The 17,580-nt window shown below is 35.8% G+C and overlaps 1 protein-coding gene across 2 annotated transcripts in view; it reads right to left on the bottom strand.

Moving 5' to 3' along the window:
• The window catches only part of UACA (uveal autoantigen with coiled-coil domains and ankyrin repeats), a gene marked incomplete at both ends in the record, with an annotated part of 78,974 nt that overhangs the window by 23,130 nt on the left and 38,264 nt on the right, over positions 1 to 17,580 (bottom strand). The window contains 6 exons of one of the 2 annotated variants that reach the window (XM_084239666.1): positions 1,953 to 2,059; positions 2,447 to 2,517; positions 7,334 to 7,391; positions 8,176 to 8,240; positions 11,387 to 11,475; positions 15,644 to 15,777. In XM_084239666.1, coding sequence (XP_084095792.1) covers positions 1,953 to 2,059; positions 2,447 to 2,517; positions 7,334 to 7,391; positions 8,176 to 8,240; positions 11,387 to 11,475; positions 15,644 to 15,777 — 524 coding nt within the window. Of the gene's footprint in view, positions 1 to 1,952; positions 2,060 to 2,446; positions 2,581 to 7,333; positions 7,392 to 8,175; positions 8,241 to 11,386; positions 11,476 to 15,643; positions 15,778 to 17,580 lie in introns of both variants that reach the window. The other variant, XM_084239665.1, reaches the window with a different exon arrangement.

Genomic DNA, 17,580 nt, shown 5'->3' on the forward strand with positions numbered 1-17,580 from the left:
TACTACCAAACTAACTTCCTTCATCCCAGTCCTTCAGTGTCCACAAATGTGAATAAAGTACCATAAAAACCTTCTACATCTGATAGTGGCGCTCCATTTGCTCAAAATCTGCAATAACAAAGCTAACTACGCAAGAGCCTTCATGAACTATGCCACACCACCCCCCACACACACACCCCATGAATCCCTCTATCCTAATCAGACCTTGATCCCAATTTCTCTCCCTAGAAGAGCCATGCTTCGCCCACCTGAAGACCTGCACATCTTTAGGCTCAATTTTAAAACTTGCATTCTCAAATAAAGCTTCCTTGATTAACCTCACTGTCATGGACCATTGCTCTCTTCTGCCATGACAGAATCATTAGCACTTAAACCTTTAATAGTGTATCAGCAAATAGCAATAATGCAACAAGACAATCAAACCATCATGGAAATATGGAAGGACCCTAGCAATTGTTTTGTCCAATCCTCTATTTTTAGTACTAAGGAAATGCAGACCTAATAAATTGAAGTGACTTACATCTCCGTCGCTGAATTGCATAAGGAAAGCAATTCTTGCTTTTACTCTGATATGTACGTTCTATTTCTCTTTTATATTCACCAGTATTTGCTAGTACTCATTTATATGCAATAGGCATTAACAAAGTCATCACTATTTGGGGTAAAAATACTATATATAGCACACACAAAAAAAAAAAAAAAAAGAAAGAAGAAACAGGAACCTAAATATATGGGTCAGAAACCAAGGCTGTAATTTACATTTAAAACCATCTGCTACATAACATATATAATATACATTGCTCACCTTGCTGGTTTTTTTGTGTGTGAAGTTCCAATGAAAATAACAGAGACAAACATACTTGGAAAAATATAAGCTTTATAAAATGTAAGATATTATACATGGATTAGGCAGGTCATCCACTCTGATCCTAAATTTTATTTTTAAATCAAATTTTCATGTTTGGAACAGATTAGAATATCTGCAAAAATAAAGTAATAAGAACTACTCTCTCTCTTAATAAATCACATTAATAATTTAGCTGCTTAAGAATTTCTTCCTATGAGATGCCTGAACAATAAAAGCAATTAAAGCTATAAAGTCTGACATCTAAAGACTTTTGTTATCTACTTCCAATGAACTACAAAATGATAGGATACATGCTTAGGAGAATAAAATTAAATGAAAAGAAACCAACAATTTCACTAGTAATCGCCTATAAAATCTCAGAAACTTACTATAAATTACTGTAATGCTTCAACTAGTGGAAGAAGAGCAACTATTATTAGTAATAATAATAATCGTTAGTAATGTTATTATTAGTAATAATAATATTACCACTATGATACAGTAGAGCCCTATGATACACTAGACCTAGAAAAGGGGAAAGGGAGAATCATAGATGGAAATTACTAGCACATACCAACTAAATTACTAGCACATACCAACTAAATTAACATCCAATACAGAAGCAAAAATAAAGTGAGAGAGTTTTAGGGAACAAAAATGAATTTGGTTTCAGAGAAGGAAGTGATATTGTACGTGGCAGGGTGTAGAGAACAAACACCTTAAGAAAATTTACACTGAAACATATGAGCTCCAGGACGCCAAAGAACGCTAATCTCAAAAGATTCACTAATGAAGAAAATTTTAAATGTAATTTTTTTGCTCTTCTCCCTTATTTCTTATTTGTACTCACTTTATCATAGACTTTAACCTTAAAAAAACTAGGATATAATTCCTCTTTCTTCGGTTCCTTGACCTTCATCACTGCCATTATTTTACATTCATCTTGCCATTTTCCCCTAGGTCCTTCTGCTGCCTCCTTCTACTGGACTCTTTAAAAAAAAAGGAAGAGGGAACCCACCTGGAAGAAAAGTCCAAGTCACAATAGCACTGACTCAGAACCACTGTACATCCTGCTGGTGTCTAGGAAGCCATGATAAAGAATTACCTGTTCTGCTTGTCTCTGGAATTAATATCCGATCCTCTGTCTATCAGCATTTGACATATGTTTGGCCTACACATCTGAGTAGCCAGAACAAGTGGTGTCCGCCCATCCTAGGCAACAAGAAAAATAGAACAGCATTAAGCTAACACATCTCCTCAAACATAAAAGTTAGAGTACAAGTTCTGAAACAAGAATAAACATAAATTTGGCCCTCCTTGGTGGCGCAAGGGGTTAAGCACAACAATGTGAAGCTGTCCACAGCCACTGCAGCACCAGTTCAATTCCTAGCAGGCCAGGGAGCTACCCAGAGGGTGCAGCAGACCTCTCCTGTCTTGCCCACTGCTCCCTTCAGCAGTGTATCTCAGTAGATCCACCTGTTCTGTTGCCCACTCTGTCTCTGGTGAATCCTCTCACCGCCCTCTACCACCCCCCCTGCACCTCTAGCCTGCAGAAATAAGTAAATCTTTAAAAAAAAGAATAAACATAAATTTACTTACTACATCTTTGGCATGCACTGAGGCCCCATGGTCACAAAGCAGCTGTATGCTGGAAGGGCAGTCTGCCATCGCTTTCAGGAGCAAAGGAAAATGATAAATGCTCAACATCTGTTGGTAAGACATGTGGTGCTTTGCTAGGCCCATGAAAGGCAGAAGTTCTTTAGTTTCTAAACTACCAAACTTCACAGCCTCTGTCACTTTAGCATTATAAGCATCAATTTTCTATCTGAAAATTGATTAGAAAAGATTATTTTATAAATTTTGTATAATTGATTAGGACCAAGGAATACAATCATCCTTGCAGAAGACAAGAATATACTTCTCTTCTAAGGGCAACACACGTAATAAAAACCAAACACATTTTCTGTTTATATTTTTAAACATGACTATAACTGACTTGACTTTTGGAGTGTCAGCTCAGTTTTAAGACTCATATTCTCTTTTTTCTTTTACAAAAGAGCCACAGTAAATAAAGTATGACTCAAGTAATTCATATTTCCTGTAAAAAAGCAGAAGATTACTATGTCTGCCCATAATGATGGAAAGCAGGGTCATTTTGCTAAAAAATACAATATCATATGATGTCTCTTCCATGATCATATTTATATTTGAAAAAAATTATTATTAAATTCATAAATTGGGGCTGTGGTTACACTCCACATGAGTTTTTTTTGTTGTTGTTGTTGCTTTTTTTTAAGCCTATGAGTTGAAACCAGATTATTAGTATCAAAAAGTACTGACAAAGTCAATGGTTTTGGGGGGGTGGTAAATTCACTAGAATAAAACAAAACATAAGGAAATAAAACAAACTTTCAATTCTGACATCTTTAACCCAATTAAGTCTTTTATATAAATTGACGAGTCAATCTTAATGAAAAGGAAAACTGAAACTTGACACATTAATTCAGGAATCAAAAAATCAACAATATTCAGGTCCAGTTATAAAAAAAATGCAAAAATGTAAAATGTAATGAATTCTAGAGTTATAACAAATTGAAGAGATAAAGTCAGTGTTAAAGGCACCCTGGTGGAGATCAGCAGCAGCTGGCCAGCCTCTCACCACCCTTTCTGCCATGGTAATAAAGCTGTGCTGGGCCCCTGGGGCTCATGTGCCAACCTCAGTCCCCAGTTTTCCTTGCACGTAGCTGTGACCATGTGAGTTAAATTATGCCAATGGAATCTGACAGGAGTGCTGTGTGCAAGCTTCTGAATCTATGGCTTACAGGAATGGTTATACATTCCCCCACAATCTCTTCCCTTCCTGCAGCAGGAAAACAGAGGTATCCACTAGCAACTTCAGCTTAAAGAAGAACAAGAACCTAGACAATGTTCGTGGAATTACAAAATGGAAGAAATATGGGTCCCTTCATGATTACAGGCACCTGGACAAAGGCAAAGGCTAATCTGAGCATCAGGACTGAGGAACAAAAGAAAGAAATGTTAGTTTCCACAGCAGCCTAGCCTTCTCTCTAACTCCGACAACAACTGCTCTAAGATGCGGGGTACAGCTGTAACAAATTCCCAAAGCATATGATACCGGCTTAGAGGTTGGGTCCTAGGTAGAAAGGAAACATATTTTGGGCTAGAAACCGCATGATATTTCTTGTGCTATGGCAGGATATTTGATAACACTATCATCTGTGATAATACAGAAGGAGCGCCATCACAGCATGTGCCTGTGGAGGCTCTCTGAGGGAGCAGTGTAAAGAGCCAGAGGCTTTGCACATGTTGGCAGTCGCTCACTGCATTTACTAAGGTATGGTAAGAAAAGGAAGAGGTTAAGCAGGAATGGCTCCATCAAGGAAGAGAGAAGGAAGGGAATAATGCTGAGGTAGTTGGAAGCTTGGGGGAAGTCAACTGTTTCTCTATCAGATGATAGGATCTAAAACCACTGTTGCTTACAACTTTTCCCAAAAACTTCTTAATAAGGGAAAAAAGAGAAAGAGATAACAGTTCTGGACTAAACATCAGGTTGAGGAAATTATATTCTTATCCAAGACAACTATTTCAGATGGCTTTGAGGCAAGGGTCATTAAAATGAGCTAAAGAATCATAAGCCTAGAAATAAAGACAAGAAATAAAGGAGGGTTAGAAACTCTGTCCAGAAAGTAACTTTGGAGATGGTTCCTGACATCCAGAAGCAGCTGACAGACCAGAAACTTCCCAAGGTTCTGAGGGAATTGTACTACCAAGACCTTAGCAGTGAGTTGGCAAAAATGTATGGTTGTTTCAGCTCTTAAACAGCTTCTATAGCATCCATGCTGTCCAGCAACCACCTTATCTATGGCTTCGGCAGATAATGGACAAGAACCTCCCGGAAAGCAGAGGTAGGGGCCACAGAGGATGATGGACAGGGATCTCTCTTAGAATACAGAATGGGGGCATCCAGAGAAGCTAACTAAGAAATTTACTCCCAGACTTCAGTAGGGGTCACTGCAAAAGTTTTGCTAGGCAGCAAATATGGTATCTGCTAAGCACCAGTGACTGCTGTATTTTCCAGATTCTCCCTTTTATTTCACTGAACTTGGCTTTGTTCCATCACTATGTATTGTGAAGAAAGGGCTCTTTTCTTTGAGTTTACAAATTGCTGGATCATGAAGACACACATCAGAGCCAAAAAGAGAAAAAAACATATCACCCTGAGCTTTGAACTAGTTGTAATAACTGCATTGGCTTACATCTCATTTCCCTTAGGGAGGGAGCAATAGTTTCAATATGTGGGAGGTAGGGGTTGTGGGAATAAATGAACGGCCAAAGTTGGGCTATAGCAGAAAACGCAATTTGCCATCAAAATCTGTTCTCCCGTTCATCAGCAGTTAGCAGCAAGACCATGACTAGTCACCTAGAAATTACACTTCTAGCCTCCCTTGCAGATAAATACTTGATTGACTTTGCTCTCGTCAATGGAATGTGAGTTGAAGGCAATCTGCCACTTCCAAATCTGGGCCTAAGACTCTGGGCCTGGGCTCCTCCAGACTCTCGCGCCTCTTCCTGCTAGCTTAAACATGGATATGAATGCATGACCTGCTGACCTATGCCACTGCTGATACTTGAGTTCTTTTATTACATCAACTTAGTCTTCATTCTAACTTCATCCATACACCTAATGAACAAATGTTAAGATGTCAATTGGTTATATTATTCCAGTTTTAAACACAGGAACAAAACATATATAGCATACCAAAAAAAAAAAAATGCATAACTAGTACTGCATACAATTTGATGAGTTTGGACAAAAGCATACACGGTGCTATCCACAATCAAGGTACTAAGCATAAGGGTTACCTCCAGAAGTTTCCTTGTGTCCTTTCCTATGTATGTGTTGTGACTGTTTTTTCATGTGAGGTAAAGCATGAGTTCCATCTTTTTAATACATTTTAAAGTGCATAATACTGTGCTGATAATTCTGTGCAATTTTTATACATAAGTTATACTTCAATAAGGCATAAGAAACAAAGATAAATAACTTGGAAAAAGAGAACACCATTAGATGACTTTGAAAATATTTTCATATGCATTAAGCATAATAATGGTATTACACTTAGGTTACAAAATAGAATAAATATCTTTTGGAAATACAAACTGAATTATTTATGGATAAATGATATGATGTCTGGATCTGAATGAAAACAAGCCAGTGGAGGGGGAGTATAATGAGGGTGATATTCATGAATCAAGGTGGCCGCAAGTTAGTAACGGTCTGAGCTGGGTGAAGAGTATAAGGTATTTTTAATACAATGTTCTCTCTACTTTATGTATGCTTGGAATTTGTCATAATAAAAATACTTTTCAAAATTATTAATAAAGATGGACTGATTAATTTTATAAAAACGGAAAAAGTAGTAGGATTAGAAATAGCATGTAACATATTCATATCTCAGGAGACAGCAGTCAGTTTTAAAATTCCATCAAGCACAGTAAATTAGCACTACAAAGATGAATTTCTAAGTGATTTTAAATGTCACTTGTAAGTTTATTTTGATGTTTCCATAATTTTACAAGCAAGTCTAGGCTTATGTTTTTATTTATTTAAGTATCATCACAAAATTATCATAAAATATCAAATAAAAAAATATATAGTAATTCACAGGGGTCACTATACAGTTCAAATGACATTGTACACAAAAGCTCTTTGCAAATATTATCACTCCATACACAAATGAAAGAAAAATACATTGTGTGAGATTAAACAATCATGAAAGCATATTAATATAAACAGAAAAAAAGAATGAAAACTAACTATAAAACTATAAAAGTCTGAATTTGAATGTAATATTTTTAACCACAAACCACTTCAATATACTGCTTTCCTTCAGCCTCCTAGTAATATGTAGGAATTTCAGACTTATAAGAGTCAGACTATCTTTGATTCCAAGGATATTTAATATCTAACTTGTTGCTAAGTAATTCCTTTAAAACACCTCAAGAATAAAGCAGATAAATCAATACATAAGTGTGATTATTAATAAAATCTGTAGATTACTAGATTTTTTTAAATAAAGCATATTATAATAATATGAAATTTAGCACTGACACCTCTAAATCAAAATAACCACCACCACCACCATTAATTAAGAAATCACTACATGCCACGCACTACTTATAATTCATTTATAGCCATTTACTATAATAGAATTATTAATTACATTTTGCAGATGGGAAAAATGAGAGTCAGACACCTTAATTAGGAAAATGTAGATTTTAAGAAAGAGAAGTCTTCCTCCTTCCCATTTCTCCTACCAAATCCCAAACATATACACAGTGCCTGGAGCTCCACAATGTTTCTTCATGAGTTATACAGATATATACATGTTAAAACTTTGAAATTAATTTTTAATGCCGTGTCATTTTAACAAATGTTTATAACCAACTGAAATGTTTGCTTACCTGCATCATGAAGAGCAGTTCTTCCCTGCAGGTCCATATGTTCAGTGGGACAATTGTACTGTTAACACATAGAAATTTCGTGATCTAGGACTTTTACTTTAAAATAATTAAATATCAAGACTCAAATGAATGTTACTTATCCTTAAAATAGTCCATATGTTTAAAAAAAACAACTGAAGAATATTAGCCAATAAATATTTTGATGTGAAGCAAATATAATAACATGTTTTGACAGTATTTTACCAACAGGAAGACATCTGGCATATGACAATCGTAAAAAAATCATGTTATTGATTGGGGTTTTCTTTCCAGCAAGAGTTAAAACATGAACAACTGAGTCAGAAAATCAAATGAGTTCTGCACGAAAGTTGGAGGCAAGACACCATAAATAAAAATATTTGTGGTAATATATGACTTGCCCCTTTCACTGAAAACATAATACAACCCACTAGATCATAGACTGAAGGGGTTAATAGTATGCAGTCTAAGTTACTGATGTTCATATGTATCGGGAAAGATCCTATGCTTTATCACTTTATCTTATGTCATATACCAGACAACAGAAAATTCCAAGCTCTAGCTAATGTCAACAGGAAGGTCAAGTCTTTGTTATTTATTTTTAATACACTGAGTTATGCAATTCACTTCCCTCAGATCTTTTGCTCTTTATTGTTCACATTCTTTCATAAATGATGGAAAAACTATTGTGTAAGCTAATAGTCAAGGTTAACCTAGTATTTTCTTTGATCTCAAATTCCAAAAACACATTAAAAACACTTCTATTATTTGCAGTCAAAAAAAAAAAAAAAAAAAAAAACCTCAGTGTTTGCCACTTTTATTACCTGTAGAAGTTTCTGTAAGCACAATGCATGCCCATACTTTGCAGCCAGGTGAAGAGCATTTCTCCCTATGAAAGAAATCATTTAAAATATATATGAAGGGTTACTTTCTTCACATGTGATTTTTCCATGTGATATGACTCATTTTTCTAAAATTAGCAGACAGGAGATCTGATTTGTAAGCATATTTTCAGTTCTATGATGTTTCACCCAGTTTGATATTTTAATAAGAGATAATGTATACACACCAAAACAAAGTAGGTGGGAAGAAAAATTCAACATACGAACCCATGAAGAGCAAGAATTTGTGTTGTTTACCACTGTATCTCCAATACCTCATGCCTGAGACAGTATCACTAATTAAATACTGACACAGGGGAGATGGGAGGAGGAGAGAGAAGATGAAAAAAAGCATGGGGGAAAGAGGGAGAGAAAGATAAACAGATTTCACATAAGCAATGAAGATCTGAAAATAGAAAGTAAAGAGATGTTAAGTCAAAGAAAGGGAATTCTCTGATATTTATATATCAACTAAGTTCATTAAGTGACTGTGTCTCTGAAAATCAGACAACTTGTTCAAATAGAAAGTGTATTAAAATATTCTGGTTTAAAGGAAATAACAGGGGTGAAGGGAGGTGGCGGGCAGGGAGGATTTATAAGATAATCTGAAAGGTCAATGTTGAACACTAAAAAAAAATAGGCAAATTTGCAGCGAACATTCTACTTTGAAACACTTTTTCTTCTAATCATATCTCCTTACACATACACCTTCACAGACTACTCCAGGCTTCCAATCTTTAAGGCTCTTAATTTCCCTCTAATTTCACAAACTTCTTAAAACATAATTTGACTTCATGAGTAGAACTTTCTGCCAGAACAGAAGCAATTCATTTTCTGCTTATCTAGGAAGAATGAACACATTGACTTTCAACTCTCTTTCGGTTTTACACGTTTAAATAAGTGGACAAGTTTTCCTAGGCTTTATAACCTCTGTATAGCTGACTAATGTGGTTCTAGAACAAAAAGCATGAGTCCAGGTATATAAACAGGTATAGTCACAACCTATTCAACCACACCTAGACATCCTCTAATTACAAATAAGTCAGATATGATTACAAATTTCAATTTGCTCCTGTCCACCAACAATTTTCCTAAAAATATTTCACACTATGAAAGGTAATAGAGTAACAGGCACCCACATGAGCAATGACAGAAGAGCAGGGTGGGCCTTGAGGGGAGCATGGTGGTGACAGTCCCAGGTATTCAAGAAAATGTCACAGAAACTTGGTCACATAAAACCATCAGGTCAGGACTAAGGAAATTCCAAATCCAGTCACTTGAGATAGGGTAGCAAAAAGTCAAGGAAACACCAAATTTAAAGCCAACCACCATGAATGACACCAAAGGTGCAGACTTGCTAAGACCTGGGCCAAAAATACCTCAAAGCTACATTAACTTAAAATCTGATTATTTTCAAAATACTTTCATACTGCTAGCTAATAAAGGACTAATATGCATAAAGTTTCTTTACCAAAAGTTCATCAAATATCCATATCTAGATTATCATACAAAACAACAGCAAATGAGACAAAGTACTTGTCCTCAGGAAAGGACAACTCTAAGGACAGACATAATTTAAAAACAAAGAAAAACATGACAGAACAACAGCAATAGCAGAAGACAAAAAAGAATGAAGAAGGGTGTGCTGGGGTGTCACAGAGTTGACCACGTCTGCTGCTGCCTTAGGGAAGCACTGAGCTTCATCTATACTGGAGGAGGGAGGGCAAGTGTCACCAGATTGGCCATAGGCAAAAATGTCCAGGGCGGAAGAAGCCAGACAAAAACAAGAAAGATAATCTGAATCTGAATTAGAATCAGCACCATAAATAAGTGAAGTCCTAAGTCTTCTGAAGAGGTATGGTTGGTTCAAAATTTATGAAACAAATATTCTTCTACAGAGATGGAGAGATGGAATGATATGTAAGTAATAACATGTCCTTCTGTTTGTTGAAAGTTGTGAGTTTGATCTTTAATTTAGATTTGACATCTCTTCAGGTAAAAAATTTTCCTTACCTCAAAATTCAGTAGCAACATCTCCTCCCCCTTTCCTTCCTTCTATTTGTGAACATAATGCTAGTTAACAGCAACATAATTATTTGGCCATACATGGAGCCAGAGGATAAAATAAAGTTGCTAAGAAAATTCTATTCTAGATCACCTCTTAGTGGTCACTGAAGAAGACAGAACTGCAGAGAAATAAGCTTTTGAGAGTCCCAGAGAAACAAGAATAGCTATATTCAAATACTTAAAGATCTATCTTGTGATGTGCAAACGAACTTATGCTGCAAGATTTTAAAAGACAAACACAGATGTGACTAAGTTTAAGCAGAAGCCCCAGAAAGAGCTACTTAAACTGCTAGAAGAAGTACGTTTTTGTAAGTAGTTAACCAGACACAGAAAGGGGTTCTCTTGAGGTATGATCATTAGGACCACTGCTCAGCCACTGAAGGACGCAGGGCAAGTTACTAAAGGGGTCAGTGCCTCACAGCCCCAGAGGCCGACATGAGGATAAAGAGAGTCAGAAGGAGTAGAACATTCCACAGGGTAGCTATGTCCGTGCTGGGAGTGTCAGCCAGTCTTGCTGTGATCATTATGGTGAGGCTGCTTTTCTCCATCACAAGAAAAGTCCAATCAAATACTGAATGACTTCATGACAGAGATTATCATATATTGACAAATACGTCAATATAAGCTAAGTGGCACCTAAAGGTTCTTCAGAGTCTATGGTTTTACTTATTTTTTTAAAGATTTATTTATTGATGCATACAAGTGCTGGGGTACAGGTCAGAGATGCAGGGGGTGAGAGGATTCACCAGAGACAGAGTGGGGAACAGAACAGGCAGATCTACCGAAGTACACTGCTGAGGGGAGCAGCGGCGAGTCAGGAGAGGTCTGCTGCACCATGTAGGTTGCTCCCTGTCACTGCACTTCAGGTCTCCAACTGCTTGTGGGTTCAGTAATCCTTTCTCCTAAATTACCTGTACTTGATCTTTCCCCCATAATGATACTTTAGAAGTAAACCTTTTCTCAACAATATAAAAGCAGAAAATTAAGGATCTCTCTTTTTAAATATCCTTCAAGTCTGATTAAGAACACTAGCAGTGAACAATGCTTGTAACCTTTCTACCTTGTAACTAACCACATGCAAACATACCTGCAGTGTCACAGGATGTAATATCAACTCCATGTAAAAGGATGGCATTTAAACACTCAAGGTTCCCCTTTGAAGCCACAACATGGAAGCTAAAAAAAAAAATATCCGTTATATAATGGAAAGTACCAAAGGTCAATTAAACGTTAATGTTGCCTTTTATTCAACACACACACACACACACATACACACACACACAATTTTTAATACAAGAAAAAAGAAATCTAACCAGTATTACTGAAAAATTCATTTTAACCCACATTTACATAAGGGACCAATGCTGTCTAGAAACCAAAGGAATATATTAATGTTCAATTGTCTTAATAATTATTTCCAGCTGAAGACAATGAATGCCCAGCAGACCCAGGAAGAGCTGTTTACCTTCCCTTTAACTGCCTAAAAGAACTGAGTTAGAGGACCTGCACCAGAAGAGAGCTAATACTGAAGATCACTTGTGATCAGAAAAACTTCTCCGCATAGCATAGCAAACACTTGCTCTTCGCCCTATAAATTTTCTACCCCCACCCCCAATTTTAATATCCAAATCTCCACCCTCCCTGCTAATTAGCTCAGGATGGCATTCAAGACTCAACTGCCTATCTTCAGATCTCAGGTTTTTGGGGTTCCAGAAGGCATGAAATTTGTGTTTCTTTTGTTAATGTCTTATATCAAATTTATTATTATCAACCAAAGAACTTAGAAGGTGTAAGTGAACAAGTTTCTTAATAATGCAAGTAAAGCCTGAATCAGAAATTAACTTTATGTTATCTAGTATTCAAGATAAAAGATTACAAAATACCCCACTATGTATTTGATACTCTAATACTTCATTAACTGACAAATGTTTACAGCAATATTTTGTGTGCAATAAGAATTGGCACAGATTATATTCCATTAAATTGAAACTAGTAAATGAAGCAGGACTTGATGACAAAGGACACTGAACTTGGGCTGGTGAAGAATGGAGACCCAAAACAAGATTAAGCACTCTGAAGATGCCAGGAGACAAAGGAGGTGCAAGCTGCCAAGGTGCCTGGTACAGACACACTCTGTACTCCTCCAGCAGCAGTCTTCCCTGACCATGCCATTTATTTTCTATTTCCCCATTTCCTGACACCTTAGTAATTCTGGTGCTCTCACTTATGCCTTTATTATTCTATCTAGAATTTCACATTTTCTAATGTAATACACAAATTGGAGATTTATTGCCTTTACAGTTTATGAATCTCTTCCCACTCAACTATAAACTCAGCAAAAGCAGGGATTTTTGTCTGATTTGCTCCCTTTTTTATCCCCAGTACCAAAGAGATGATGGTCCTTAAATACTTGAATAACTGAATGCTTAGAAACGAAATTTGGAGACTGCTTGCAAATCCATTCATTATATAACACTTAGTCGTGTCTCTATTAATATTATGGCAGATATAAAAGCAAGACACCAAGCACTACTATGTAAAGCAATTTGAATTAGAAAGAAAGAAAGAAATCTTTCTGATAAAAGAAATATAGTGTTCTTAAAAATCAGAGAAGTTCTCCTTATAGTAGAATCAAATTGCTATAAGCTGAAGGTATCAATGAATCACTCTGAAACACTAATGCAGGGAATCATGCCATGCAATGTATCCTTAGAACCTCTTGAGGAATGAAAATTTCCTTTAAGCAAAGGTGTTTAGACTCCCAACAACTTTAGCTATATCATTTTTGGCTTGCTTGTTTTCATTTTATAGCTCACAAAATTTGGAAGACTTCTTTCTTCAAAATAAGTCAGCATTATATTGGTGATATAATATGGGCAGAAATCACAACAAATCCACAATACATTATTAATGCTGGTGTGCTATAAATGGTAGATGTGCTTAAAGATAGTAAATAAATCAATCACTAGATTAAGAGTTGTAAAGGAAAATTTGAAGACCTGCTTTACAGAAATATTCCATTGTAATTAAAAAGTATTCTTTTTCTAAACTAAAAATGTATTTCTGCTTCCAAAAAAGGAGATCCAGGAAATTTGGACAATCACTACCTCTAAGGACAACTAGAAAGACCACATAAAACATAAGACACATTCTTAAAGACACCTGTGGGCTAACAAGACAGTGAAAAATTACTGGGCCAGCATGCAGAGAAGGACAAGAAACCCAGAGAGGTGAGCTGGGAGTGTGAGGGTACTTTTTGCCTGTAGCATCTAATTCCAGGTAAAATAGCGGAAAGACAAAGGCTCACTTTGATAGTCTGGAGAGGAGGGGAGACAGGAATTAGAAACCAGGGTTCTCAAAGTGGCAAAGAGATTCATGGTAAATCTGACCATTTTGGTTGGCAAAGGGATACACCCTAGGAGAGAGGTGAACAGGAAGAAAACTTGCAAAGACCAGTATTTCATTTTTGAAAATAGACTGAGGTCAAAAAGTCATGTTACTTTTGTTTTAAATTTCAAATTAAAAACCAAAAAAGAAATTAAAAATAAAATTGTTTTGTACTTGTAAATAATATAGGAGGCGTATTTGTAACATGTCCCTTACTTCACTAAATATGTTTTAATTAAGGGAAATTCAGTTTATATAACAAAGGAAAATGTTTTATCTTATGAATCTCAAAAAGAATTCTATTTCCAGCGAAAACCAAAAAACTATTGATACGGTTGACAAACTAAATTTCATAGTTTTATGCACTTGCTATATTAAAATTATACCAAATTTTCAGAACTCTGACCATTGATACAAATTATTTCATTCAAAATTGAACCTTAGAGCAAAAAAATTCTAAAAGTCAAACATTCATTCAAAGCATGGATGGGCAGGACTCAAGAAACAAGTCTCCCCGAAGATCCTCATCCCAAAGTTTCTCTTTATCTTCTAACATCTTGGCATTTAAAAGGAAAAGAATCATGAAAAATTGTCGCTTTGGGATATTAAATTTTCACTGTTGATATCATGAACCTTATAAATAACTTAAAATTTAGCAAAAAAAAAAGGGGGGGGACAGGACTCAAAATAACCAGTTACCTACTTGATAAAATTGAAACTACATAAAAACTTAGAACTTTTCCAATTTTATTGCTTTTTCAAGCTACTTAATTTTAAAATCATGCTTTAACTATTTTTACTCTACTGAAATATCTAAGCAAACATACTAGTAATACTGGTCAAACATTAACTATTCATTTCCTAATATTCATTTCTATATTTAGTATCTGTTTTACAGCTAGAATATTCTAAATAAACTCATGCCATGCAAGTATAAGACTGAAAAGAATTTTAGGAAATGAGATTTTTCACCAAATGAGAATTTTAGGAAAATGAGATTTCTCTCTAACTTTGGAGAGTTTCCCAGATGAGGTTTTACGTGCTATAATTATAGAAAGGAGTACCAGCAGCACTCTCAACAGGACTGCGGAAAAGATAGACAGTTCATAAGCATATAGACAAAGCTCAGTAACACAAACACAAGTAGGATGACTACCTGTTATTCGCCAAACCAGTTATTCGTCTCCCTTTCTGCTCTCACATTCTCATTTAAGCAAATTACCCACAAAAAAAGAATTGGAGGTTGAAAGAAAAGATCAAGAAAGAAAACTTGTAGTTCTTCATGAGATTAGACCTAGTTACTTAACCTCTGTAAGCCTCTTCCTAGTTCCTTTAGAGGGTCACTGCAAGGTTTAAATATGATAAGGAATAAGAAAAGGCTTATAGACAAAAATGTTCCAAATAACCCAAATCCTGTGGTTTGTTATGGAGTCTAAACAACTAGACAACTGGGGAGTATTTAAGCTTTCTCTCTATATCTTGAAAATCTTTCACATTGGGTACAGCTATTAGTGCATAATGTTTGAAAGTGATGTTTCAAAACCATGGGTTTTGGTAAAGATTTTTTTAATTAAAAAGTTGATAACCAGGGCCTCCCCAGTGGTGCAGCGGTTGAGCGCTGGGTTACGAAGCTGCCCGCAGCCTCTGCGGCACTGGTTCAATTCCCGGCTGCTCCTCAGCCACTGGAGGAGGGTCCCACATGGCACGCAGACCTCTCCTGCCGCCCGCTGCTCCCCTCAGCAGTGTACTTCAGTCTGCCTGTTCTGTTCCCTGCTCTGGCTCTGGTGAATCCTCTCACCCTCCCGCCCTTCTGACTGTGCCCAGTGCTTGTATAAATAAATAAATAAATAAATCTTTTAAAAAAAAAAAAAAAAGTTGATAACCAGAATTTGCAAATTTCATTTACATCCCAAGGCTCAACCCAAATTCCCTTTAGGGAATCATCAGTAATACTTACGCAGATCTGCCTTCCACATCTAGTTTGCCTGGATTGACTCCCTTTTTAGCAAGTATTGAGGACACTTTTTCTGCATCTCCCCTTTCTGCTGCTTTCATTAGTCGGTCATCATACTTGTTCCAATCTGTTGCATGCTAGAAAAAGAAAAAGAAAAAGAAAAAGTAAACATGGCATACCACATATACTACACTAGAAAGACTTTCTAAAGGGAAAGCAGCAGCACATGATACATCATTCCATTTCTTATTGCATCCCAAATTCCCTTGCACCTACTATGTTAACTTCCAGAGAAGAGCAGAGTTAGAAAATGTGTCCAAAATACATGGTCTATAAGAAATAATTTTAAATAATGCTCGAGAAAAAGTACATTTCTCATGTTCTTGACTGGTTTCTTTGCCTTCAGAGCAAAGAAAGGAAATTATTGTAGTGTCAGGCATGAATTACTAAAATAACCCTAGTGAGCTAAACTTATTGTCCCTACTTAACACATGAGAAGACGAGGTTCCAGAGACACCAAATGACCTAGGTGGCCAAGCCCAAACATGACTTCTCATGATTTCTGAAATCACTGGGCTTATCCTATTCTCCAAATAACTTTTTCAGATTTGGCTGTGATCACAGCCCAAGATCCTTAGATGTAGAAATACTCCCATTCCTAGCCCTGCACTTTTTTAAAAGACATTGTTGGAGATAAGTTTATGGAGGTAAGTTACGCACACACATGCACACACACACTTCAGGAAGCAATTCATTATCCTATAAGAATAAAATGAAAGTCCTACACAGAAAGAACTAAAAAAAAAAAACAAAAACAAAAACCTACTAAAAATCCTAGTAGGACTACAGATCACTTTCATCTTCTTCCTTGTTTCATAGAGTCAACATTGACTACTTTAGTTTAAAGATTTTTAATTTAACAAAAGCAATGTATATGCATATGAAAGGACTAAACTAATTTTTTAAATAGAAGAATTTACTGCATGATATACATTTTAATTGTATCAAAGTTATCTTTAGCTTCAATTGGAGAAAATATGTTCAAAACAACATAAAATACTAATAACTTAGATCTTTTCGTAGTAAGCAGAAATGTCAGAACCTGCAACAGTTCAGAAAACTTAAAATACACATCATAGGTTCCCCCACTATTCTAAAGAAGAATGTTCCTATCTGGTATGATTTGGTAGGTTTTTCTGGGGGGGGGGGGGTCTAGGAATGTTCAAAAATTTTCCATATACATTAATGGTAGTAGCATTCCCAGACCCTCAAAATAGCCTACCAAGTCACACCAAATAGAAACGTTCTACTTTCAGATAGTGGAGGAAACCAATATTTAAACAAGTAAGGTTTTACTCTTTTAAAGTAATTTATGGCAAATATATTAAGTTCTGTGCTGAGTCCAATATAATTTCTACATCAAAAAAAAAAAAAGACTTTTTCACTTAACTTACAAAACCAACCCTATGTCCATAAATAAACAAATCTCTAGAAATAAAAATAAAAATACACCACTTACACAAAACAAATCCTCTACATGTTTGATCCATATGATACCTACTATTCCAATACCCCCAAAATGACCATCACCAGATAAGCAGTATATTCATTAAAAATTGAAGTGAAGAATGAATATAAAAATTGAACATGAAAAAGATAAAAACATTAAAATTTTTACTCATTCCTGAAATTTAATATATTAATGGAATCTGGTTCAAATACCTATACAAACTTCAGAGTTATCTCTAAATTAGGCAAATTTGGAGATGAACCATAAACTACCAATTTTGAGTAGAGACTAGCCCTACTTAATGAGTGGAAACTACATTTTAGGCATCTCCTTTCTTTAGCTTTAAAACAAAACAACAGATTACTGACTTTGAAATTGGGAGTGGTAGTAGATGTAGGCTTAGGAGACCGTGTTTTCAAATGCCAAAGGG

The sequence above is a fragment of the Talpa europaea genome (genome assembly GCF_964194135.1).
Source record: "Talpa europaea genome assembly, chromosome: 8".
Classification (NCBI taxonomy): Eukaryota; Metazoa; Chordata; class Mammalia; order Eulipotyphla; family Talpidae; genus Talpa; species Talpa europaea.